The sequence below is a fragment of the Malaclemys terrapin genome, chromosome 6 (genome assembly GCF_027887155.1).
Source record: "Malaclemys terrapin pileata isolate rMalTer1 chromosome 6, rMalTer1.hap1, whole genome shotgun sequence".
NCBI classification, from domain to species: Eukaryota; Metazoa; Chordata; order Testudines; family Emydidae; genus Malaclemys; species Malaclemys terrapin.
The window spans coordinates 77,287,784-77,315,159 of NC_071510.1; the positions used below are offsets into that span (position 1 = coordinate 77,287,784).

The 27,376-nt window shown below is 40.8% G+C and overlaps 1 protein-coding gene and 1 long non-coding RNA gene across 2 annotated transcripts in view; one reads left to right on the forward strand and one right to left on the reverse strand.

The window, feature by feature from the left end:
* ADGRV1 (adhesion G protein-coupled receptor V1) overlaps window positions 1-27,376 on the reverse strand; it is a 439,035-nt gene that overhangs the window by 120,975 nt on the left and 290,684 nt on the right. Inside the window, exon 86 of the mRNA XM_054032481.1 lies at window positions 7,591-7,707. Coding sequence (XP_053888456.1) covers window positions 7,591-7,707 — 117 coding nt within the window. The remainder of the gene's footprint in view (window positions 1-7,590; window positions 7,708-27,376) is intronic.
* The window catches only part of LOC128839454 (uncharacterized), a 28,939-nt gene continuing 7,230 nt past the window's right edge, over window positions 5,668-27,376 (forward strand). Inside the window, exon 1 of the long non-coding RNA XR_008445433.1 lies at window positions 5,668-6,064. This is a non-coding gene — a long non-coding RNA (uncharacterized LOC128839454). The remainder of the gene's footprint in view (window positions 6,065-27,376) is intronic.

Consider the following 27,376-nt stretch of genomic DNA (forward strand, 5'->3'; position numbering starts at 1 on the left):
GATTCAGTGGAAATGTATAATTATAATATATAATGGAATTTTATTTCCATTCATTAGGTATTGTAGCGGGGCAGTTACCCCACTCCCGAGATAAGAGGAGTGAGAACTGCTGAGGGAAGCTGGCTGAGTAGCTGACCACAGATGTGGCTAGCTCAATCAGGGCCCAGCTGGCCCTGATAAGAGGGCTAAGGGAGGAGCTGGGCAGAGTCTCACTCCAGCCTGGGAGTGGGAAGGACCTAGCTGCCTGGGAGCAAGGGTACCTGAAGCCAAGCAGTGCTGGGGGAAGGGCAAAGGGAGCTGGGGAGCTCCACCTTGGCATCTCCCCAAGGTGAGGCCTTGTTTAAGGCCTAAGGAGGTACTGGGGCAGCAGAGATGCAGCCTGGGGTTAGGCAGAGGCAGCTGGTCCAACCCCCTTGCCAATGATGAGGGGCCATTACAGACTGCAGTTTGCCCCAGTAGAGTGGGGGCTAGATGACGACTTGCAGTAACCACTGAGGCAAGGTGGGCTTAGAGGGTTGGGGGTTCCCCTGGGAAGGAAGCAGGGCCGGCGAAGGCTTTTTTGCTACCCCAAATAGCACGGGGCGGGGGAGATGCGTGATCGGCGGCAGCTCAACCACACCGATTCATTCATCGGAGGCAATTCGGAGGCGGATCCTTCGCTCCGAGAGGGACCGAGGGACCCGCTGCCGAATTGCCGCCAAAGACCCAGACGTGCCGCCCCCTCCCATTGGCCACCCCAAGCACCTGCTTCGTTCGCTGGTTCCTGGAGCTGGCCCTTGAGGGTAGACCCAGCGTGGGGTGGTACTGTTGGGGGGCAGAACACCCAGGTAAAGGACACTGGGGTCCAGGAGGGACACGGAGGCCTGAGGCAGGCAAGCCACCGGCCAGAAGGAGGCACTCCGAGGCTGGAATTTAGCTATTCCCAAGGCAACCAACAGGAAGTGCTGCAGCAGTGAGTCAGCGATCCGCTACAGGTATGATTGTGCACCAGCTACTAGATACTTTAATTCTCTCTTGTACTTGTGAGTTACTATACAATTAATTCATGTTTCCTGAAAATAAAAGCAGCTTAAACTTTCACCATTATGTACTTGATAGATATCGTGGACCATAGATACATGCACACAAAAGCATACACTGCTATGAGAAGCTAGAATAGTGCAAACTTATCTCACATTCTGCTTGGGGATGCACATCTCAAAGTGGTGTGTCCCCATTTCTCATTGGATATGATTTATGTAATATCTGCAGCTAGGCAGAAAGGGACAGAAACATGCCCGCATAAGTTCCATGTATGACGCCACTGCTTTCCACAAGACAATGGCATGCAGCAGCAGGAGTAAATCTCACTCTTCCCCAGAGACTTCAGCCTTAACTCATAGCAGGACAGTACAATCCCATCATGCTAACTGTTAGTTGAGTTTAGTTAGTACCCATTACGCCTTTTGGCATTTAGGGCAGCGATGAACTCCTGTCTGTTTCTGACAAGTTTTTCAGCTCAGTTTCCACAGCTCTTCGCCTTGTTGTTTTCAGGCAGCCTCATTTTCACTTGTTTTCAGGTGTCTATCTTATTGCTATTCTGGTGATGGAATCAGTTTTCATCCAAAGACTCATGGTCAATCCATCTCCAATGCTTCCTGGTAATGATGGTGCTCCTATCTTCTTGGCTGCACTGTATAAACAGGACTTGATTTGAGACTGTTCTGGGCCAAAAGATACAAAGGATTTTTCTGAGGAAGCTTGCATGAAATGAAAACAGTTTGGACATGTCATACCTTGTCATTCTCCAGCATTCTGCCCTATAAAGTAGTGTTGAAAGTATGCAGCTCTGATAAATCTTGTTTGGTTTTGGTGTTGTATTTTGGTGATTTCCAGACTGTATTTAAGCTCCGAAGGTGTTCCTGGCTTTACTGATTCTGTTCCGGATGTCCTGGCTTGTTCCACCATCCTACTAGGCTAACTATTGCATACACGCAAATGGGACATGGAAATCCGGCAAGTATATAAAGAAACAACCAAAATATCTAGGAAAATGATGTAATAAAGCACTTATACAGTAGCTTGCATTGCCTTCGGTGTGTTATGACAAGATACTGTAGCCTATGCTCATGTTAGGAATGAACAGGTCACAGAACAAATCTTAATCCCTGTAAGAGCAAACTAAATTGCACAAGAAAGGGCTATGTTTGTATATCTTGATGTGTGCAGTGGTCATACACTAGAGCTGACCAATTTTTTAAAAAATTATGATTTGGATTAAATTTGGATTTTAAACATTTTAATGGAAATTAAAAGAAACCTTTACATGTCTCTCCTCCCCATTTTTTTCAAACTAGCTCTAGTCTTCACACATTTATGCTTAAAGTATTAAGAGGACTGAGGCACATCATGACTACAGATGCAAAGTCCTATTCGCTACCATTTGGCTCCAGTTCTTTTTGTAGCCTTGTCCATTTTGTTGCACACAGGACCTGGCATTCACTGATATAAAAATAAGCTCATTTTCCATGCACAAAAGACCGTCAATAATACTAAGGTGCTTTGTATCCACTAAAGGATAAGACAGAAATTACAGCTGGATTTAAGAAGGGACAGGCTGAGATAAAAAAAGTTAATTCAGTTAAAACCAACAAAGTATTAAACTAAGAACTTAAATAAAAATACACATTATCTGCATATAAAGGCAAGAAGCTAAAAATACAGGTGAATTAGAATGGATGAGGATTTTGACATTATAGGCATTTACTGAACTTTGGTAGAATGATAAAAATCAACGTGATAGTATATTTGACTACAAACTATAGAAGACAAACAGATTAGATTGAAGAGGTGGGGAAGTAGTGCTGTATTTGCAAGATTCCACTGAGAAAGAGAGAGAAATTCGGAGTGGACTGGACTACGCAACTGAACTTGTAGGAAACAAGTATAGTATTAGGTTTATACTACAGGCCTCCAAATGAGGTAGCAGATATTGAGTATGTAACTATCAAGATAGATCAAAGAGCCAAAGTCTAATAAAATACATATACATCAGCAAAGGTTACAAATGTTTAGAGAGGTAAATGATTGCTTTTTGGAATGACTAGCCTGAGAACACACAAGAGGAGAAGCTAATTTCAATGTAGGTCTACACAAAGTCAGGAGTTTTCACATGAAGCGCTATAAGAGACTGAGATGTCAGAAGAAGAGGTGCTGAAACAAACTGGTAAATTTTAATAGCATGAATTCACCAGGCTCAGATGATAGACTCCTTCAGATCTCTTGGATGTCTAAGAATGAAGTGACTGAGCTACGGGGGGGGGCGGGGGGGGGGGGGAAGCAACCTCATTAAAATCAGCTTCTACATATACCAGAGGACTGGAAGGTAGCAAATGTAGGACCTACATTTAAAAAAGGGTGATCTGGGAATTACAAACCAGTAAGCCTTATTTCAGTACTTGGTCAAGCTGATAATTAAAAGTAAAACTATAAAACACCTAAAAGATAGTAACGTAACATGATCTAATGAGCATGGGCTTTTGCCAAGGAAAACTGTATCTAATGTATCAAAAATAGTGCCTAAAGAAGAACTGGATGATATATTTTTTATAAGATGAGTGAAACCTTGTCATGGGACAAGTTAAATCCTCGCTGAGACTGATGGGTGTGAATTCACCCTTCAATTAACATAACAGCGAGGATAAATTAATCACAAGCCCCTACCAAAGACAAAAGGGTTATTTAAACCCACATATGAGTTTTGGACTGAGTAGGCAGAGGGCTTTTGCCGAGTATTGTTTGTGCATTGTGTGTGAGAGTGCTTGAGGGAAGGCAGGACACAGAGAAACTGGGAAGAACCGAACAGAGAGAAAAGCAGAGGCAAAAAGCAAGAAAGCTAAGCAGTAGCCTCTTAGTACAGTATGACCCAGGGGAAAGCTAGGAAAAGAGTTTGCTGTCAAAAAAGGCTGTAAACTAAGAAACTGCTCCTGTTGCTCTTGGTTCCTCCAGCATTTGGAGAAGTGGAACTTTGTACATTCCTTGTCAAGAAACAAGATGTATCAAAGAAACACCTCCCACCAATTTCTCCTCCTAACAGAACACCCCTGAGGGCTCTGAACTTTAATTAGCTGGTTGGAACAAAAAAAGGTGCAAGAGTACTTTCCAAAAGTCTTTGACAACATTTTTCATAAAAAGCTACTGTAACAGTGGTGGGGAACCTGCGGCTCGCATGCAGCTCATCAGGGTAATCTGATTGCAGGCTGAGACACATTTTGCTGAAGTTGACCATCTGCAGGTAGGGCCCCCCAACAGCTCCCAGTGGCCATGGTTATAGGTGCCGACTTTGTGGGTGCTCCGGTGCTGCACCCACCAGCAGCCAAGCTCCCCACCCCACCCCCGCTCACCTCACCTCACCTCCACTTCCTCCCCTGAGCGCACTGCATCCCCACTTCTCCTCCCCACAGCTGTTTCAGGGCGTAACAAGCTCTGGGAGGAAGGGGGAGGAGCAGAAACATGGTGCGCTCAGGGGAGGAGGTGGGGAAGAGGCAGGCAATTTGGGGAAGTGGTTGGAATAGGGGCAGGGAGGGGCGGAGTTGGGGCAGGGAAGGGGTTGGAATGGGGGTGGGGCGGAGTTGGGGCAGGGGCGGGTTGAGCACCCACCGGCGCCAGCAGAAGCCAATACCTATGGCCACGGTTCTCTGTTCCTGACCAATGGGAGCTGTGGGAAGCAGCGGCCAGCATGTCCCTGCAGCCCACCACTTCCCACAGCTCCCATTGGCTGGGAACGGCGAACCATGACCACTGAGAGCTGCGGGGGATCATGCCTATGGACAGTCAACATCAGCAAAATGTCTCAGCCCGCAATCAGATTACCCTGATGAGCTGCATGCGGGCCACAGGCTGCCCACCACTGTACTATAGGAACTCAGTAGTTATGGCCTGAAAGGTACAGCCAGAAACTGGCTAAAAGACAGAAAACAAAGAGTAGGAATAAATGGCCAATTATCCAGGGAAGGGTTACCAGTGGGGTATCATAAAGTTCCATACCGGAATATGTGATGTTTAATATATTGATCAATTATCTGGAAATGAGGTAGACAGTGAGATGGTTAAATCTGAAAATGACAAAATTATTTAGGTTAGTCAAGACCAGTGAAAACTGCATGAAACTTCAGAGATTGCTAACCAAACCAGGTGAATGGGCGCCATATCAGCAGAAGTAGTTCAGTATTGACAAATGGAAAGTAATGCATATTCAAGGGAATAATTTGAATTACTCATACATTTTATTTAAAAAAAGAAGAACAGGGAGTACTTGTGGCACCTTAGAGACTAACAAATTTATTAGAGCATAAGCTTTCGTGGACTACAGCCCACTTCTTCGGATGCATATAGAATGGAACATATATTGAGGAGATATATATACACACATACAGAGAGCATAAACAGGTGGGAGTTGTCTTACCAACTCTGAGAGGCCAATTAATTAAGAGAAAAAAAAAAAAAAAAAACGTTTGAAGTGATAATCAAGCTAGATCTTGGGAGACAGACCTGTCCTCGCTTACAGACAACCCCCCAACCTAAAGCAAATACTCACCAGCAACCACACATCACTGAACAAAACCACTAACCCAGGAACCTATCCTTGTAACAAACCCCGATGCCAACTCTGTCCACATATCTATTCAAGTGACATCATCATAGGACCTAATCACATCAGCCATACCATCAGGGGCTCGTTCACCTGCACATCTACCAATGTGATGTATGCCATCATGTGCCAGCAATGCCCCTCTGCCATGTACATTGGCCAAACCGGACAGTCTCTACGCAAAAGAATTAATGGACACAAATCTGACATCAGGAATCAAAATACTCAAAAACCAGTGGGAGAACACTTTAACCTGTCTGGTCATTCAATGACAGACCTGCGGGTGGCTATATTACAACAGAAAAACTTCAAAAACAGACTCCAAAGAGAGACTGCAGAGCTAGAATTGATATGCAAACTAGACACAATCAACTCCGGTTTGAATAAGGACTGGGAATGGCTGAGCCATTACAAACATTGACTCTATCTCCCCTTGTAAGTACTCTCACACTTCTTATCAAACTGTCTGTACTCGGCTAGCTTGATTATCACTTCAAAAGTTTTTTTTTTTTCTCTTACTTAATTGGCCTCTCAGAGTTGGTAAGACAACTCCCACCTGTTTATGCTCTCTGTATGTGTGTATATATATCTCCTCAATATATGTTCCATTCTATATGCATCCGAAGAAGTGGGCTGTAGTCCACGAAAGCTTATGCTCTAATAAATTTGTAGTACTCCTGTTCTTTTTGCGGATACAGACTAACACGGCTGTTACTCTGAAACCTGTCATACATTTTATTGGGTTCTAATTGTATCAACTCAGGAAAAAAAAATAGGCATCACTATGTATAGCTCAAGGAAGATCTCTGTTGAATGTTCAGCAGTGGTCAAAAAAGGTGATTGTATGTTTTAGGCTGACTGTGTTTCTTTTCCTCAATTACTGCAATTTAAGGCTAACAGGCACAGAAGGCTTGGGACTCACAGTAGAGAGCTGCCTTTTGTTTTTGTTCCATGTTTATATTAGCCTCTTGACAAAGCACAAGGAAGTGGAGAAGAATTTTTTTTTTTTAAGTCTTTCCGTTACTAAGGTCAAAGCAGCACACAGTTACAGCATAATTTATCTCTGCTGAATTTTGTGCTTACATAGGGCCCAATCCTGTATGCTGGACAGGGTGTGAGACAAAATAAAGCAATTTAAGTGAAGGTGCTGCAAATATGATATTATATACTATAAACATGATGCACCCAAATCCTGTCAATACTGTAAGCACATATGTGCAGAGCTGCATGTGATGCTAAATGCAGATCTGCAGAGGATGCATGATGGACCCTTCCCTGATTTATCTCACGGTTGCTTTGACCAATTTACATCACACGTTTACACAACTAATAGATTTAGTCCAGAGATTTCCACAAGCGTTTTACTTGCTTATATCATGTCTGAATTAAGCCTTCTGTCTCAGACTCCTGGGCATGTCTGTGAATGTGTTTACTTTTTCAGTAGATCTGATGCAGCATTTTGGCCTTATAATAGCTTTTCTCTATGCCATACTTCTCAACTTAAATTAAGAAGTAGATTTTTCATTTTACATGGGTCTAAAGTACAAACTGACATTGACTATGATGACCAATATAACTTGTAACTAGTATTTCAACTTGAAGAGACTTTTTCAAAACAATGTAAGGAAGATGCATTTAGAAATTCCATTAGCTCTTACAAAAGCAGTTTCTTCAGTTTTGATAATGTACTTCCTACTGGGTACATTTTCAAACTGGGATTTAGTGCACAAGGGCCGTGGATGTTAATGGGACTTAGTGGTATACATCTCCAAACTGATTTGAAAATTTATTTCTAGATCTCTTTCACTCTAGGGTTAGTTAGTAGGGATTATTTAAGTTCTTTGCCTCATAAGTATCACTGGAATGTGATGACAGACACATTAAGAAATGACATAAATGCAGTACAAGTGTCAGTTGCCCTTAAGCAGATTTTGGTGAATGAGTAAGAGAAAGATACTAACCTGAATGAGCATCCAGCTGAACTGGCAAAGGTAAACGTAATGTGTAATAGATCCCAGGGCAGAGCAGCTTTCCTCTGAGAGCTCTTGACTTATGTAAGCTGAGGCAAGAAACGAAATCTGTAAGAGAGACGTGTATACATATTGGAACCAATCAACATTAATAATATTAAGTAATCAGCAAGTTTAATTTCAGTTGGGATGAAAGCCAGAATGATTTACAATGATTTACCACTCAATTCAGAAACTAATTAGTAATGGAATGTGATGCTTTGGGATAAATGTATTTAATGTTCATCCTGAGGTAAAATTTTAGCTCAATTGAAATCAATAGCAGAGCTCCCATTGACTCAGCATCATAAGTCTAACCTATTTTGTAAGCAGGTTAATGGACTTTTGTCATTTCTTGATTTGCATGTTATATCACATTTGTAGAAAACCCTGACAATGAAAAATGTCTCAAAGTGATTCTGTTTACAATGGATTTGAACTTCACATAGTTGGAACCCTGCCTGATTTCCTGCCAGCTCACCATATAAAGTTCAAATCCGTTGTAAACAGAACAATTTTGTGAAGTAACATGCATCAAATATATTTGCATTTCACTGCCCTGTTGAAAAATTTCTAGATAACATGATGAAATGTGCAGGATAGGTTCTCTTTTATATTCTCAAAACAGCACATGAAATATATTTATAAACCTAACTTATAGTACACCCACTCCTGCTTCTTGCCTCAAAAGCATGTTATGAAATCTGGACGCAAGGAAAAATCATGTCCTGTACTGTGCTGTTGCATTAGTGGGTGAAAGGGGTGTCAAGTAGGACAAGATTGCAACCTCGAACTCAAAACAGCAGTAGGTTGGGTACCAGCTATACCATCCTCCTACCAAGTGCACCAAGGCTCAAAGGAGTAGTCTGCTGGCCTGATAAATAATCAGTCCTTTGCCTATATGTTGCAGTGTGCAACAGGTCCTAGGGTGAAGTTATAAGATACTTTTACGGAACAGTAAGCTGTTCTCTACCATGCTGTTCTGAGGCATCCCATCCTAGACACCAGATGGCTATACTTCCTTTGCTATACTGGCATGACTCTTCTTAAGAGAGGCATTATTATCGTTAGAACTGTTATTTTCCATTATTTGTTTTTAACTACTAGCACCACAAAACAAAACAAAATCTAAAAGAAAAAAAATCATGTTAAAATGTGAGTTGGAGCTCAGTGAATTTCAGATCTGGCTTTTGTGAATTCTACTACAGATAAAATACTTCTACTAACACATTATCTAGAAGGATCTAATCATTCACATAAAGAATGCAGAATAGGCTAAATCTACCATTTTTGTAAATGAGAAAGGTATGGGTTTTTTTTCCCTTTCTCTTTAGGGATAAACCAGTTCTATTTCTCCATTTGGGAATAGGTTTTGCTTTTAGCCAATAGTTCGGAATTTCTTTTCGGTAACACACACTCCACTGTGGAGCAGTTCTGTTTGTGAATGGGACTTGGAACTCTAAGCTGCAGACTTTGTTCTATGAATATTAAAAACTGCAGCAGTATATGCTTCTCCATATGGTAGCTGTCCAGGCCACCGTGCCTTGTCATGGCCATCCCATTTGGCCTGAAACAGCTTCATTTAAGGTTAACTAGTGACTCAAAAGGAAAAGCTGCAAATTGCACCAATTTGTGTGAGAGATTTTTTGTGCCATACAGGGGATGAAGCAGAATGCTAGTAAGAACATATCACTGAGAAAGGGATCAGGACACTTACAAGGTTTTTCTGACATACTGACCAAATAAAAGTAAAAAATACATTGGAATCTTTACTTATTGATGTTGAAGAGAAACATATCTCTGTCACGATCCCTGCCTGACAGTTATTTACTTATGTAACAATTGTTTGAACTGATTAACCAAAAATGGTGATGAAATCATATTACGATATTAAGAAAAATTCACCTGGTGATTAAATAGAAGGAAATTAGAACCTACTCATTCCAGCTCAGAACCTTCATCAGTGTCAAAATACAAATGAATAAAATCAGACACTTCATACAATTGTTCATTTAAAGAGAGACAGACTATTTTTCCCCAATGAATGAGTTTTCCTGATGCATTATTCATACATTAAAAATAATTTTAAAAACAAATCTGAACATTCCATGAGTACAAAAAAGCACACACACATACACAGCCCATGTAAATTCAAATTTAATGTACAACTATAGTGTACCATTAATTGTTTCCAAAGCTGAATGGGGTGGGCGGGTTGATAATTTGAAACCATATCTCTAATGCCAAACACTGGGGGATGAAATACTGTCCCCTTTGAAGTCAACCAGGAATTCCCACTGTCTTCCATGGGACTAAGATTTCACCCCAGGATCCTGCTTTGAGATCTGTGTACATCTCTATGTGATTATTTAAAATCAAAAGAAAGTCTTACTGTGTGGGGAAAAAAAAAATTAAACAAATCCATCAGCATGTGTCTACAGCCCATAAAGTTTGCTTTTAGAACCTCTCTCTTCATGATCACAATGTTTCTGTTAGAGTTTGGTGAACCTCCCTTAAAGAAAATGAGGCCTGCAGACTTCTGTTTCAGTTAACCACAAGTTTCACTACAGCAGACATGCTCCTTGGTTTTTATTACTTCTAATAATAAAAAAAATACTCTTCAGAAACAGCTGGTGTTAATCATTTACTATTACTCAGAACAAGAATTAAAAGATGATAATTTATTCACACTGCAGTACATTTTTGTAGTTTTACAGTGTGCTACTTAAATTGAGCAATTTAAACACAAGCAGCAGCTAAAAAGAAGGAAAAAATTAAGTCAATTTGTTTTTTCCTTGTAGACCTTTTATAAGCAAGATAGCTACATTGGTTACATACTGTACACTGATAGGAATATCTAACACAAAGCCTTTGTATCTATGTTTGACCAAATGGATCTCTGAATTTACACTGAAAATATCTGCAGAGAGAGACATCTAAATCTTCATATGAGAATGCTGCACTAGTTCTCATGCAACGTGAATATCTGATTCCTTAAAATGTATTAGTATGTAGTATACATAATGTCAGAAAATAAGTGAAGGTGATACATACTCAAGATTTTCACATATTAAAATAACATTTATTTTATCCCACAGAACTAGTGGAGCAAAAGGTTCTGTAAACTTTGCCTTGGCAATTTCAGCTTCATTTGGACAAATTTGTCCAAATTTGAGTGAGTGGTGCGGTCACCCCAGGGTTGCAGCGCAGTGCCAGTCAGGTTCGGCACCAGCCCTAGGCAGATTCTGCTGTCGTAGGCAGCTGTTTCCTTGTCCAGATTCCTGAGTATTAACATTTTGTGAACCAACTCTAAACAGATTACTGTGATAGGAGACAAGAAAGTTGTTGGTAGGGTTATTTCTCTATGCTGCTGCCCTTTGGCTTTTTGATGGGAAAGCTTCCCCTTCAGCTTTAGCACTTTTTTACCCTCACAAGACTGGAGTCCGCCTTTTCTTGATCGGATTCTGCAGAGTTTATTTTACTCCTTTAACTTTCTCCATCATGTCCCCCAAACTGAAGCCACAATCTTTCAAGAAAAGAGGACTGGAAACTTTGGAAACTTATCAATGTCATTCACCAAGTGGCTAGAGGGTTCCCTGTTGTGCAATGCAAGGCATTCCCATCCACCCAGAGACTGAGATAATCTTCAGCCAATTCAGTATATTTCTCCTATATGACATTACCATTAGGTTGGTCACTCTTAGGATTTTTTGCAATAGTGGACTATTTTGTAGATTAATCTAGTATTTGTCTGGGAAAATGGAAGTTGTTTTAGCCAAGCTGCGTAGCATTTGACTTGTCCAAGATGCTAATGAAAAAGCTTACTTACAAGTCAGCATAAACTGCAGAGGATTGTATAATACAAGTAAAGGAGGCTACAATCAATAATTTAGCAATGGCACTTAATTTCATGCCCAGTCTGCTCTAGTACCTCTTTAAAGAAATCTGATGCAAGTGAAGATCAATGGATTACATTCAAAGAGCCAAAAACTAAATGTTATATCTTTGTTGCAAACTATGACTTGATCTAACCTTAAGAGACATGCATAGGACTGAACAAAGGGATGCTAGGAAGGAAACTGAGGGAAGATCATATGGTGGAATCTTCTGGGAGATATGCAGATTAATATTAAACAGTTGAATTGTTTTCAAAAGTTAACTGGAATTTTATATCTGCCTGTCACATTTTTTTTCTTACTTTTGATTACTTTAAAACAATTTTCAGACACATAAGTACCAGTGCACAATGACCTGCCTATTTATTTTCTAAAACTTCGGTTCTCCAGAACAAATCCTTGAAAACTATGTTGTCCAAAAAATGTGTGCATTAAAATGGAAGATCTGGTTAAAAGGGGGGAAAGCCTCTTAGCATGTTGAGCTGCTGAGTTTGCCTGTAGCTAGAGCAGCCCCTGAACGTACATACCTTTATGAAGTGCGAATGACCAAAAAAAAAAAAATCAAGATGTGCACACTATAGTTATATAAAATTAACTAATTTAAATAGCATGTTGGAAACAAATGAGAAGCTCCTCTAATTGAAAACTGATTAAACAAAAGGAACTGCAGGACCAAGGGTTACTTAGCAAAGTACTGAAACTGAGCGATTTTTTTCAAATCTAGTGGTAACTCATGTTGATGTTGCAGTGCAGGGAATGTCAAGTTTAGTCTGTGCCACTGAAAAGGCCCAGTACAGTCTAATGCAGAACAAGTTGTAAGGGCCCTCCTTATGCTCACCTACGTATGGCTGTAGCTGAGATGGAGATAAGCAATCTCACCTTACACAATATTGTTTCACAATCATCTTCATCGACAGATCCAGCCAAATGGCAGGTAGTTGATACTGTCCAAAAGTACAGGATTGAATCCAATTGCCAAAACCATTATGCAGATTTCAAAATATCTGAACAGCTGTACAAACACATGGGTGATCGGCCTTACAGTTATCATCTGTGTCCAGAGAGACACTCTCTCTTGAAAGCTGGTCAACAGAGAAACAGTCATGTGGGAATGGTTGCTGTAGTCGCTTCCATTTAGTGCTATGTTCTGTTTCATGTGCAAGCTTTTTTCAGACAAGAAGACTGCTTTTTGTGATGGATTCAGTGATTGGGCTCATTCTACTGCTTGAATTACAGAGCATGAGAGTAACCGTGACTATCAATTTGTCGTGATTTCTTATGTTAAGGTATCTAAAGTAAATCAGCATATTGATACTGAGCTGTCACTTCAGTTTCAAAGAGAGAAATGGTGTAAAAGAATCACTGAAATATAGGGCTGGAAGGGACCTAAGAGGTCATCAAGTCCTGCCCCCTACACTTATGTAGGACCAGTTATACTTAGACTGTCACTGACATGGTTTGTCCAACCTGTTCTTAAAAATCTCCAATGATGGGGATTCCACAACCTTCCTTGGAAACCTACTTAATTCTACTTATAGTTAGGAAAAACGTTCTAGTATCTAACCGAAATCTCTCTTCTCTCTTGCTGCAGATTAAGCCAATTACTTATTGTCCCACCTTCAGCGGACATAAAGAACAATTGATCTTTACAAAGAACTCTTAACCTATTTGGTACTCCCCCTACCAACCCATTTCTATTCTCCAGACTAAACATACCCAATTTTTTAACCTTTCCCAATCAGCCAGGTTTTCTAAATATTTGTTGCTCTCCTCTGGACTTGTTCCAATTTGTCTGCATCTTTCCTAAAGTGTAGTGCCCAGAATTGGACACAGTACTGTAGTTGAGGCCTCACCAGTGCCAAGTAGACTGGGACAATTACCTCTTGTGTCTAACATACAAGAATCCTGTTACTACAGCCCAGAATATTAGCCTTTCACAACTGCATCACACTGACTCATATTCAATTTGTGATCCACTAGAATATCCAGATCCTTTTCAAAAGTACTGCCACCTAGACAGTTATTCCCCATTTTATTTTGGCATTGTCCTTTGGATTTTTCCTTCCAAAATGAAATACTTTTCACTTGTCTTTACTGAATATCATCTTGTTGATTTCAGACCAAATCTCCAATTTGTCAAGATTGTTTTGAATTCCAATCCTGTCTTCTAAAGTGCTTGCAAACCACTCCCAGCTTGGTGTCACTGCAAATTTTATAAGCATACTTTCCATCAGGGCCGGCTTTAGCAAGAGCAGGGCCCGATTCCTGGGGGCGGGGCTTACTGCAAGCCCCGCCCCCAGGAATCGAGCCGCGCTCTGGCCAGGGTTGCCGGGCTTGGGTCCGACCCACAGCCGCGCCGCGCGGGCTGCGCCGAAGCCTCGCCGCGGGGGCCGCGTCGCGGGGACTGGGCCGGGCCGGAGCCGACCCGAGCCACGGGGACCGGGCCGGGTCGGAGCCGACCCGAGCCGCGGGGGCTGGGCCGGGTCAGACCCGGGCCGCGCCGCAGGGGCCGGGCTGGAGCCAAGCCGGGCCAGAGCCGCTGGGGCCTGCGTGCTCGGCGGGAACGGGCCGCGCCTCCCCGGAGCCCTTCTCGTGCCCCCACCACCTCAGCTTACCTGGTGCTGCCTGCCCGCCCCTGCTTCTTTTCAGACTTCCCGCGAATCTCTGATTCGCGGGAAGCAGGGGAGGGGGAGGAACAGGGGGCGGAGCATTCAGGGGAGGGGAGGAGGGGGAAGTGAGCTGAGGGCGGGGTAGAGAGCTGCAGCGCGGGGCCCTCTTGGCGCGGGGCCCAATTCAGCCGAATTGGCTGAATCGGCCTAAAGCCGGCCCTGCTCTCCATTCCATTATCTACATCACTAATGAAAATACTGTATAGTACCAGAACCAGGTACTCCCATGAGATCCCACTAGATAGGTCCTCCCAGTGTGACAGTGATCAATTAATAACTACTCAGAGTATACTCTTTAAACCAGTATTGCATCCACCTTATAGTAATTTCAGCTAGATCACATTTCCCTAGTTTGCTTATGAGAATGTCATGTGGGACTGTGTCAAAAGCCTTAGTAAAATCAAGATATATCATGTCTCCTACTACCCCCAATCCATTAGGCCAGTAACCCTGTCAAAAAAGGAAATCATTTTGGTTTAGCATCATTTGTTCTTGTCAAATCTATGCTGGCTACGCCTTATAACTCGATTATTCTCCTGGTGCTTACAAATTGATTGTTTAATAATTTGATCCAGTATCTTTCCAAGTATTAAAGTTAGGCTGACTGGCCTATAACTTCCCAGATCCTCTTTGTTCCCCCTTTTAAAAGACAGGTACTATGTTTGCCCTTCTCCAGTCCTCTGGAACCTCCATGAGTCATTGAACATAACCACTAATGTTTTCGAGATTGCGTCAGCTAGTTTCTTAAGTACTGAGCATAAATTTCATCAGGATTTCCCAACCTGAATACATCTAATTGATCTAAATATTCTTTAACCTGTTCTTTCCCTATATTGGCTTGTGTTCCTTCCCCTATGTTGTCAAAATTAATTGTATTGATTATCTGGTTACCATTAACTTTATTTAGTGAAGACTGAAGCAAAATCGGTATTAAACACCTCACCCTTTCTTGATATCATCAGTTATTAGCTCTCCCTCCCTGCTAAGCAGATAAACTGTCAGCGCTCCTGAACTCCTTTTCCCCTTAGATTTTCTTCCCATTTTTACTACCATTTCTCTGAATTTGTTACAGTCTACTTTTTTTGAAGTCCATTGTTCTTATGCTGCTTTCACGCCTTCCTTTCTTTAGAATAATAAAATGTATCATTTCATGATCACTTTCATGCAAATTGCCTTCCATCTTCAGATTCACAACCAATCCCTCCCTGTTGATCAGAATCAAATCTAAGAGGTGCTACAGCAAGTTGTGAAGGTAATGAAATTTCTTGCTGAAGGATGACTCCCATTTCACTGGGATGAGGAAAACACTGGATCTATTCACAGTGGAATTTTGGGGAGAATTTTGGAGCTAATTTCCAAATTTGGTAACTTCCTTGCAAGTCATATCAAGAAGTTTGGACATGGAAAACCATCATATTTCCTCCACTATCTGTGAAGAGATTTTTAACTGATGTGGAAGAAAGTTCTAAGAGCAATACAAGAGGAAATTTACACTGCCAAATATTACTCTCTTGCAGTTGACAGTACTCCTGATATTTCTCATGGATCAGCTAGCATTCATTGTTCATTTTTTTAACAAAAGTGGAAATCCTGTTGAACATTTTCTAAAATATGTGCCAAGCCTTGCAGAGAATGTGCTGTCTACTTTAAACAAACTTTGTATTAATATTTTGGATTATTGCTGTCAGACCTAATGTCAATGCTACCAACATGCCTTCAGACACGTATTAGGCATATTAAAACTGTAGGAGATTAGGTCCCTCGTGCAGCACATTCTCTGAATCTTTTTGGCAACCTGTGTCCAAGCAGTGAATTTTTTTGGCTTCCTCCAATGACTCTACACCCTCTCTGCTGTCTCAACGCATCGCTGGAAAATCCTTATTGAGGGATTTAAAGGAAAAGAAAATAATCCTATTTTGGTTCTAAAATCTCTGTCCAGCATCCTTTGATACTGCCATGCTGAATCCACAAAAGCCCTATGTCACAATTGTGTATGTATCACGAGAAGCTCCGGATAAAGTCAAAGACACCACTGCATATGGGATTACACAAACAAAAGCACAGTTTCTGCAAGACAAGATGGACCTTTCTTGAAACCACATTTATGGCAGAGCTATGGAATCATGTCCTTCGGTGATTTCAGCCATTTTAAAAAGCAGAAATCAATGTTGGTTCTGCTATCCAACTCCTGCAGTCACTTGGTGATTTTTTTTATTGCACCCAAGGGGTCAGTTTGAAACTGGAGCAGCATTTTGAAAGTCAAAGGCACCAACTGTATCTCAAGCCTATTACAGTGAAACTCCTCATGTCCCAAAATGGAAACAGGCATGTGAATCCAATACACTGAATGTGGAGCGGTGGGGGCCAGAAGAGTTTAGAATAGAAACTTTTAATATCATAACTGACAGTTTGAAAGTGTCTGCAAAATCTTTGGGAAGCCTATATAAGGATTTTGGCTTCCCAACCAACTTCAGCAATATGCTCCACACCAAGTTACATTTTGCAGCTGCAGCTTTGTTTGCAAACTATCCATCTGATCTCAAAGTAACTTGAAGAGGAGTTTGAACAGTATGAATCCTTTGCTAAAAATGAAGCTTGTAAATTGCCAATTAACCTAATAAAGCAGTTGAAGTCTTGCCACCTGGAATCCACTTTTCCAGATGTGGACATCGCTCATCGTATTTACCTCACATTGCCAGTTAGAAATGCTGAAGCAGAATGATTATTCTCCAGGATGAGCAGAACTAAAAGCTATGACTGCTCAACGATAGAGCAGTCCAGAATTGACACCTTTGCTTTAAGTGTCCATTGAGAGTGACTTGTCATAAAACCTGGACTACAGTGATATAATACATTCTACTAGCCTCCGATCTCAGAAGAAGCCCCTGTACCACTATAGTTAAGGCCATGTTTTTGTTGGGTATTTATATATCAGTCACTTTGTTTGGGGCTATATACGACTTTATTCTTATATTCAAATCCTGTTTGTGTTCTTATGCTACTGTATTTTGAGTATTAGAACACAAAGTCTTCTCTCTGTCAGTGATACTTCTGTATTTTCTGCTGAGAAAGATCTAACGCTGATGGTAACAATAATCTCATATTTACAGTCTGCATATCACATGCTCTGTCTAGTTTAAGGAAGAAGGGGAGGAGGGCCCAATTTCCATAATGCAGAGTGCTGCAAAATTCTTTAATCCGGTCCTACATAGCAGTCAAGCAGGAAGTAGATGGGTTAGAATTTAGAAGCAATAAGAATAGATATTTGGAAAACAGAAATAATAGGAGGAAAATGTAAAGTAAGTAGTAGGAGATGTAAGAGGGCATGGTCCATATAAGTGCTTAAATTCTATGATGTGGAGCATTATAAAAATAACCCAAAACAAGTGAACAAAGTGGTCAGGATGAAGCATAAAATGGACAGAAATCTCTGCAGGACCGAAGAACTTTTCCAAAAGTTGTTGAGATTTGAACCATATTTTTAAACTGAGACCCTAAACCTGCCTATAGTGAATACCACAAATAATGTCCAATAATGACCACCATAGGACGGTAAACTTTTCTTTTTTAATGGTGCACATTATACATGTCCAGATATATTTTTGTGAGCATTACCTGACGGCTGAGCTTTGAAAATCTGGCCCTTTATAGGTAAGAACATCAAGAACTGGTGAAGTTTGATCTGAGCTTTCACTTTGTGCTACTTCTGGACTAGACATATCTTCCTTTCAATTTTCTTATTAAATGGTGGATTTGTTTTAGCATTTATTATGACTGCTCATTCACATCTCCTCTGAACAGGGGGAAGCATTGTCCCATAATTACGCAGTGAAAATATTTTGAAACTACTGAATTTCCAACAGTTTGTTGTAAGAATCATTTATTCAAATATTTAATTTAAATTATATAATCTTCCTTACTTTGGATATAGAATATGAAGGATCTTATTAATGCTAGATTAGCTACATTTGGTCAAAGAAAATATGTAATAGCAATTGAGGATGATAGGCTCTGGCAGATTTAGATGTGTGTTATAGTTTGTAGGGAAACAGACTTACCCAAGTATCATGCCCTTGCCAGCTAGAACCAGCCAATCCTGAGAAGGTTCCAGCCAAACTTTTCAGCATGATGGGAGAATAAAAGCTGAAAAGGCCTTAGAGATGTAAGTATATTATATACTGTATTAGCTAAATTACATTGAGTTACTTCTTAAATATTTGATATTGGTAGCTTTCAGTGCCATTATGGGTAAATGCTAAAATAAGTTCACTATATAAGAAGATGTGTGAAAGTAAGATAAAGGGTTAACCTAGCAGTCTAAAAGTAACATGAAGTGCTACCACCTTGGGAAAACCAATCTGAGAATCATAATTTAGTCTTATTTCCAAGGAGTGCTAAGGAGGCAGTGATATATCTGCTAGAGAGGAACACTCTATCGAGACCCCTGTGCACGATTTGCAAGAAGTTTTAACAGGTTCTGGAGACACCCGTATCTCACAGGTCACAATCAAAGAGATGGTCATAACAGCACAGGGACATTCAGGGCCTGAGAGGAGAAATAAAATAAGATCTGTTCTTCTTTTGGAGTTAATGTAGCCCTGAACATAAATTCTGGATTAATTTGGTATCATTACAAGACCTTGTGGTTTCCTTATTGGTATGTGAGCTACACAAGCAGATGGAGTCCCTGGAACAACACAGGCACAAGTTTAACAAAACAATACGCATTTATTACAGGAAGAGAATACACAGATAGGTCCCCTCCTGCTGCTAGTACAAAATAGTTTAGCTTTCTCCTCCAGGCAGAGAGCATGGAGCAACACCCACATGCTGAATCTCCTTTCAGAATCACTTCCTGAGATAGGGCTCCTTCCTCCCTGGGAGAAGTCGCTCCCTTTAGGAACTGTTTGAGGATGTGCAACACACATACATACCCATGCAGCAAATTCTGACACAGTATTGATGATAGCAATGATTTTGGTGAAATACTGTACTTCACTATCGTTGTGACGTGGTATGCATTTTCTCAGGTGCTCAGTTCCTGCTCCACAAGTGCTCCAAAGGCTTAAACACAAACAACTTTAGTCGCAAAATTTTACTGACTTAATGGGTCTCCTCGCATAAGTAAAGTTACTCACGTAAATAAATCTTTGCAGGAACTGGCTCTAACACAAAATACTACTAGATTTTTCTGACAACAAAAGACAACTGCTTTTTCTTTTATTTCTTGGCTCCATATTGGGAAGGAGTCCTCCACCCTCCTCGTATTCATGTATTTCTGTAAAAATATATATTAACTGTTATTACACCAACATAGTGCAAACAGGGGAAGCAGCAGCAAAGACTGAATTGACTATGTGGTTTCTTTTGTTGTAATTAATTGCAATGAACAATAACATGCTAAGTGACCTATTAAAACCCACAATATCCTCATAGAGCAGCCCTCTTCTGCTTTGATCTTCTTTAAATAGATTAAAAAGCGTTACCCTCCTGGAATTTTTTAATAAATCATACCTATCACTGTTGCTCTGCAGATTAGACTAGCACTCATGTTCTTTTTCTGTTCTGATATTGACCGCCAGACCAAAAATACCCACAAAGGAATCAGTAAAAAAAAAAAAGTGTAGATTTTCTGATAGCAGCCTAAGTTCCAAATCAATCTTTCTGGTCAAAGCAACAATCCAATACACAACATGCATTGGAACACAGAGAAATATGACACAATTTAAAGCAAATATTTAAAATAATGTATAAAATAATTTACTTAGCTTTAAAGAAAAACAGCCAATATATAATCTGCATTATTAATACTGAATGGAGGTGAAACACTTGGGAACAAAGATCCATTGTGCATTTGCATGAATAATTTACTAAATTATTTCAATAGTCATAACCAAATTGGTGCATAATTAGTGGACACTTGAAAAACACTTTATAATAAGTAGGAATCAGCATCAGTTCCTTTGATTTTAGTTATAACATTAAACATATATATGGTTACTAAAAAAAGGCTTATAAATCCATGATGATGTTTGTCAAAAATCAACATTTTAAAAAAAGTTTCAATGGAAATTTCTGACTAGCTCTATTAAGAATAGAGCCATGGTTTACCTACTTATATCACCGCAGTTATGCTGCAAACAAGTGTTAACATGGATATGCCCAAAAATACCCAGCGGTTCAAATCTGCAAACAATGAATTATTACATGGTCTGCTAAGGATTTGTCTACATGGGGGTTTTAAACTGATCAAATGAGTTAATTGGATTTGAAAACCCCATCATTGTGCACTAACTCCCTATTTATCAGGCACTCTGGCGCTCTGTGGCAAAGTGGACTAAGTTTGCTTCTAATTGTATTAGTTCAGTCTTTTGTTCACATGCATGCAATTGCTGAGCACCACTTTTTGCGTCCTTCCAACAGCTACCCACAGTTCTTTGCAGGTTGACCATTACCAACCTGTTTACTTGTATGCCCTCCCTGCCCTGGTGTTAAGTTTCCAAGACAGACCTCCCTCCCTTTTAAAAGCTGATGCATAGCCAGATTTTGCCCATTTACTCCCGAATCCCACTGTATCATTATTCTGGTGATACAACTGCAATTGCAGTCCAGAAGGCCCACAACATGCCTCATACAGCTGCAAGGAGCAATCCTGAGATTTCATCGCCATCTGGGGAGAAGCACTGGTTCAGGAAGCTCCGTGGCCAGCCAGAGGAAAAAGGACCTTTCCGTGGATGTTGCAAAGCAGATATCCATGAAGGGTTATGACTAGTGCAGAACAAAGAGCAAGCAGCTCAGGAGAAAGTACGTTGAAATGAGGGGTAAAGAAAAACAATTCAGGAGGGGATATGTGACTTGTCCATTTTTTGATAATCAGGTTACAATTTAGGCACTATTTGGAGCCTGCTTCCCGCACTCTTCCCTCACACAAGGACGACTGGATAGGCACATCAGGGGATGAGCAGAAAGATGCTGGAGAGAAGCTGCTTCCCAGAGAACCAGGATCTTTTGGAGACTCAGGACCAGGGCCGGCTCCAGGCACCAGCTTAACAAGCAGGTGCTTGGGGCGGCCAAGGGAGAGGGGCGGCACCTGCGGCAATTTGGGGGCGGCAGGTCCCTCACTCCCTCAAGGAGCGAAGGACCTGCGCTGAACTGCCGCCGCCGATCGCGGCTTTTTTTTTCCCCCCAATTGCCGCCGCCGATCGCGATCACGGCTTTTTTTTTTTTTTTGCTTGGGGCGGCAGAAATGCTGGAGCCGGCCCTGCTCAGGACCCTGACGACAGCCACCTAGAAAGACAGCCCCAGTCTTGCCCTGCTACAACTGACCCTGATTCCTGCTTTGTATCAGCTGAGGCCAATTCCCAGCCAGAAACTCAGACCTGGACTGAAGAGTCAGATCCCTTGGAAAGAATATCAGCATATTAAGTACCTGTCTTGGCAATTTATTATTATCGTTGTTGATGGAGGTGAGCGAGGAGTTCCCCCCCCATTTTGCTGTTTCAAAATGGTGCCCCCACCTCCCTCCCCCAGCATGGCACAGTCACAGTCTGTACCCTGCTCCCGTCTGGCAGCAGATTTGAATACCAAAAGCATTCATTTGTGCAAAATTCAGCAGTTTACTGAGACAGTGCTGACAGAAAAAGGCATTTGGATAGTTTTTGTAGTTTACATGATGTCTGAGTGCACATTATATGCCCGGTGAAGGCACAACCAACACGGCTCCCCATTGAGGTACAAATGCCCTAACACTGGAGCTGACAATCAGCACAGAACCCTATTTTTTTCTGCATTTTCTGCACATGGAACCTAAGACTGAGAAACTGCCTGATTTTGTTATGCGCATTATAGGAAACAGCTGCACATCCATCCCCCCCATATAGCTTACAAGCCCCTTCTACTCCTGCAGAACTTCGGGGGGGGGGGGAGGGGAAGCATCCCAGTGAATAACTTCACAGCATATCTCATCGGTCTGCCCTTTGCCTATTTGAATAAAACCATTCTCGGCCTACTAGTCACCTGCCACAGCAAGTGAGAATCAGGACAGCCTGAAGGGGATGTATAAGGGATTACTATCCAGCTTGTCCGATGCCCCCCAACCTCCCCTTTACACCTCCAATCCCACAGATGGGCTTCCAGGGCACAAACAAAACTGCAAAACAAAACCAGGAGTATAAACTCTGGCTGACAGCAATATATACTGCTGACAGGCTAGCCATCGTAGCAAGGAGAAAAAGGAAAACTCGTGAGGACATGTTTGCAGAACTCATGGCTGAGTCACAGAGGAAAACCAGGCTGGCTGAGAGATGGAAACTGTGCATGAAGACCCATCAGGAGAAAGAAATGCAGCTCTCTCAGGAGATCGTGGCAGTGGTCAAGGAAAGTGTTGTGGCCACGGAAAGCATTGCTGTGGGTACAGACAACATCACCATGGTAAAGGAAAGCATGGAAAAAGAGAGAGCGGTAGCTAATGGAAGCTATCCTGAGCTCTGCTAGGCCTTACTGGCTGCTCAACCTCTAAGCAAGTTTCTGCAGTTCAGCCTCCTACCCAAGTGTAAGGCTTTCCCCCTTGTCCTCACAAATATTGTGCAAACAACAACATGCAGTTATTGTGGTTGGAACATTTTTTTTGAGCTGCTTCCAACCTATTCCATAAGCAGCACCATCTGCCTTTCAAACAGCCGAATGCACACGGGACTACCATTCGGCAGTTACTGAGGGGATAGTAAAAATGTTCCTTCCTTCTGTCCAAGCAGCCTGTGTATCGCTTCATTAGCCAGGGCATCAGGGATAAGCGGAGTCCCTCAGAAAAGCTACACACCTTTAATCTCTACAGTGGTCCTGGGGGCAAACAGTCCTTTCTGTGTTAATTAAAATAGTGAAACATCATGGACCCTTCAGTACTACAATGCATTCATATCTGTAAATCTGCTTGCTACAGTGGTCCACCAGTCCTTGAAACACCATGGAGAAATACCTCTGTTTATAAATTCTGCACCCTGCCAAGGAGGGCAAATGATAGGTACATGGGTTCCTTCAGTTGCACCTATACAGTTTGGGAACCCAATGTGTGCAAAGCCATCAATAATCTCCTGAGCATTACCCAGCTTCATGACCCAGCTAGACAGTGGCAAAGCAGACCTGCAGTTGCTCACCCCATGCCAAATTGATTGGCTACCGATGGGTAACATTCTGGGGTGGCCAGCTTCCCAATGGCAATAGTGACCCATTTCTCCATGGGTATGGGGCACCTGCATGTTGGTATGCTGTCACAGAAGCTCCAGGGCCAGTTCTGCACCGATCTCAAGCAAGATAATTTCAGGATGGGGAAGGCTCTCTCAACACAGCTGGTCATCCCAACACTGCAGAATGGTCCTCTCCCACCAATCCATGCTGGTTTCCTGGGCCCAGAAACAGCACTGAATGCTATGTAGGTGATCCAGGAACTAGTGTCCTCTTGTTGCAACATCTCAATGTTCCGTTATTCTTCCTTGTCCTGCTACCACTGCTGCATAGTATCCTTCTACTACTGCCACAGAATATTCTCTTGCTCCCAAATCATCTGCTCAGAGGTGCAATGGGCGAAGTCCAAGGCCAACATTTTCCAGCTCTGAGTGCTGTAATACAGCCCAAGCAACCAGTGCAGAGTCACATTTGTTACCATAATGTCACGGATTATTGCTGGGTCCATGCTGTCTGACAGCAATTCAAAAATGGCATGAGCCAGCCCAGAAAAGAAGCATAGTCTGGAGATAGTGGAAACACCCTTCATCGTTTCAGAAAATAAAGGAGAGGTAGAGGCTCAGAGTACAAGAGAGGTAGACACATATTATAACCTGGAAAAATGATCACATGCTCTACATTAAGGTCATTAAGACATCTCTGCTGACACACTGTTTTCATTCACACAAAACCTTTTGGGTGAAAACTTCTAAGGATTGGTCTAACCGCCCCCCCCCCCCAAATAATTAAAAGTAATATTGAATTAGGGAGTATACCTTTCCTGTTTAACAACATTTATAAGTTACTTTAATCCACAAAATTTAAAACATGCTATATTTTAAAACTCAATATTTCATAAATGGCCAGGACTCAATGAGGAATAATCATTCAGTAAATCTGAAACAAATATTCACCCACCTTGTCTCTCTATCACCAGTGAAATTTAACATTAACTGTTTAATTTAAATTGTGAACACTGACTGGCTTATGAAAATATGTCCATCCCTTCATTGTGAAGATATACTGTAGTATATTCTAAAGGACCTTGTCACCAGATCAGGATCTCACCAGTCAGCATCAAGTCACAATTCAAGGAGCTTTAATACCACACAAGTATCATATCACACAGAAACTGAGCAGTCTCCAGTCATTGTGCAGAGTTGCTGTGCATTGATTTCAAGATATAACACATCTTGTTTGTTCTTCTATACAAATAATATTTGCATTAATATTAGGGCTGTCAAGCAGTTATAATAATTAATAGTGATTAATTGCGATTAATCACACTGTTAATAGAATACCATTTATTTAAATATTTTTTGGATATTGTCTACATTTTCAAATATATTGATTTCAATTACAGAATACAAAGTGTACAGTGCTCACTTTATATTTATTTTGATTACAAGTATTTGCACTGTAAAAAAAACAAAAGAAATTGTATTTTTCAATTAACCTAATACAAGTACTGTAGTGCAGTCTCTTTATCATGAAAGTTGAACTTCCAATGTAGAATTATGTAAAAAAAAAAATGCATTCAAAAATAAAACAATGTAAAACTTTAGAGCCTGCAAGTTCACTCAGTCCTACTTCTTGTTCAGCCAATCGCTCAGACAACCAAGTTTGTTTACATTTGCAGGAGATAATGCTGCCCACTTCTTGTTTACAGTGTCACCAGAAAGTGAGAACAGGTATTCTCATGGTACTATTGTAGCTGGCGTCACAAGTTATTTATTTGCCAGATGCACTACAGATTCATATGTCTTCATGCTTCAATCACTATTCCAGGAGACATATTTCCATGCTGATGATGGGTTCTGCTCGAGAACAATCCAAAGCAGAGCAGACCGACGCATGTTCATTTTCATTATCTGAGACAGATGGCACCAGCAGAAGATTGATTTTCTTTTTTGGTGGTTCTGTTTCTGCATCGAAGTGTTGCTCTTTTAAGACTTCAAAAAGCATGCTCCACACCTCGTCCCTCTCAGATTTTGGAAGGCACTTCAGATTCTTAAACCTTAGGCGAGTGCTGTGGCTATCTTTAGAAATCTGACATTGGTACCTTCTTTGCGTTTTGTAAAATCTTTAGTGAAAGTGTTCTTAAAATGAACAACATGTGCTGGGTCATCATCCAAGACTGCTAGAAGATCAAATCTATGGCAGAATGCAAGTAAAACAGAGCAGGGGACATACAATTCTCCCTTAAGGAGTTCAGTCACAAATTTAATTAATGTATTATTTTTTTAACGAGCGTCATCAGTATGGAAGCATGTCGTCTGGAACATGTCCTCTGGTGGCCGAAGCATGAAGGAGCATATCTAGCACGTAAATACCTTGCAAAGCCGTCTACAAAAGTACAATGCAAATATCTGTTCTCACTTTCTGGTGACGTAAATAAGAAGAGGGCAGCATTATCTCCTGTAAATGTAAACAAACTTGTTTATCTTAGCGATTGGCTGAAGAAGAATTAGGACGGAGTGGACTTGTAGCCTCTGAATTTTTACATTGTTTTGTTTTTGAGTGCAGTTGTATAATAATAATAAAAAAATCTACATTTGTAAGTTGTACTTTCATGACAAAGAGATTGCACTACAGTACTTAGAATCATAGAAGATTAGGGTTGGAAGAGACCTCAGGAGCTCACCTAGTTCAACCCCCTGCTCAAAGCAGGTCCAACCTCAACTAAATCATATTTTATCAGGTGAACTGAAAAATACTACTTTTTATTTATAATTTTTATAGTGCAAATATTTGTAATAAAAATAATATACACTTTGATTTCTATTGCAACACAGAATACAATATATATGAAAATGTAGAAAAACATCCAAAATATTTAATAAATTCTAATTGGTAGTCTATTGTTTAACAGTGCAATTAAAACTGTGATTAATCGCAATGATTTTTTTTTAATTGCAATTAATTTTTTTAGTTAATTGCATGGGTTAATTGCAATTAATCGACAGGACTAATTAATATACAGTAGAACCTCAGAGTTACAACCAGCTTGGGAATGGAAGTTATTTGTAATTCTGAAAAAAATGTTATGGTTGTTCTTTCAAAAGTTTACAATGGAACATTGACTTAATACAGCTTTGAAACTTTAATATGCAGAAGAAAAATGCTGCTTTTAACATCTTAAATTTAAATGAAACAAGCATAGATACAGTTTCCTTACCGTGTCAAATCTTTTTTTTAAACTCGCCCTTTATTTTTTTTGTAGTTTACTTTAACAGAGTTCTGAACTGCCTTTGTGCTTTTTTTGTTTGTTTTGTTTTTTTGGATTTCTGCTGCTGCCTGATTGCATACTTCTGGTTCCAAATGAGGTGTGTGGCTGACCGGTCAGTTCGTAACTCTGAGGTTTTACTGTACCAAAAACTCATTTTCAAAAGAAAGAGTGAAGAAATTTACCAAATCCTTAGTTATTGAATAAAAGGGGCCAAATTCTGACATCACTGGTATAAGATGAGGTTCTGATCCAATGGCAACACTTACGTTCACTTTCTTGGGACCTTATTTTGGCTCTATTTTATTTGTTGATTAATATAAATAAGTATTTCTGTTACAACTCTTGTAATACAATACAATACTCTGTTAGCAGTGTTAGGAGAGACAACAAAGACAAGTTTGTAATAATGCTATATTCTTTCTTGCTGTTTTGTCATGAAGACTCAACTCAATAACAGTAGATGGGAAGTCATGAGCAGGGATACTAGAAAACCATTTGCCAAGGAAAAAAAGCAGAATTTGTGTTTTTACATTTTGTGAAAAAATAAACACGTATGCAGTAGAACCCCGTTTATCCAAGCCACCAATATTCGGCTCTCCATATTAACTGAACTGGGGCTGACAGCCAGAGCCCCAGGTGATGAGGCTCGGGCTGACAGCCCCAGGCAGCAAGACTCCCTATTTAAGGCTAGGGAAACGAAAATTAGCATTTCATTTTAACCCCAG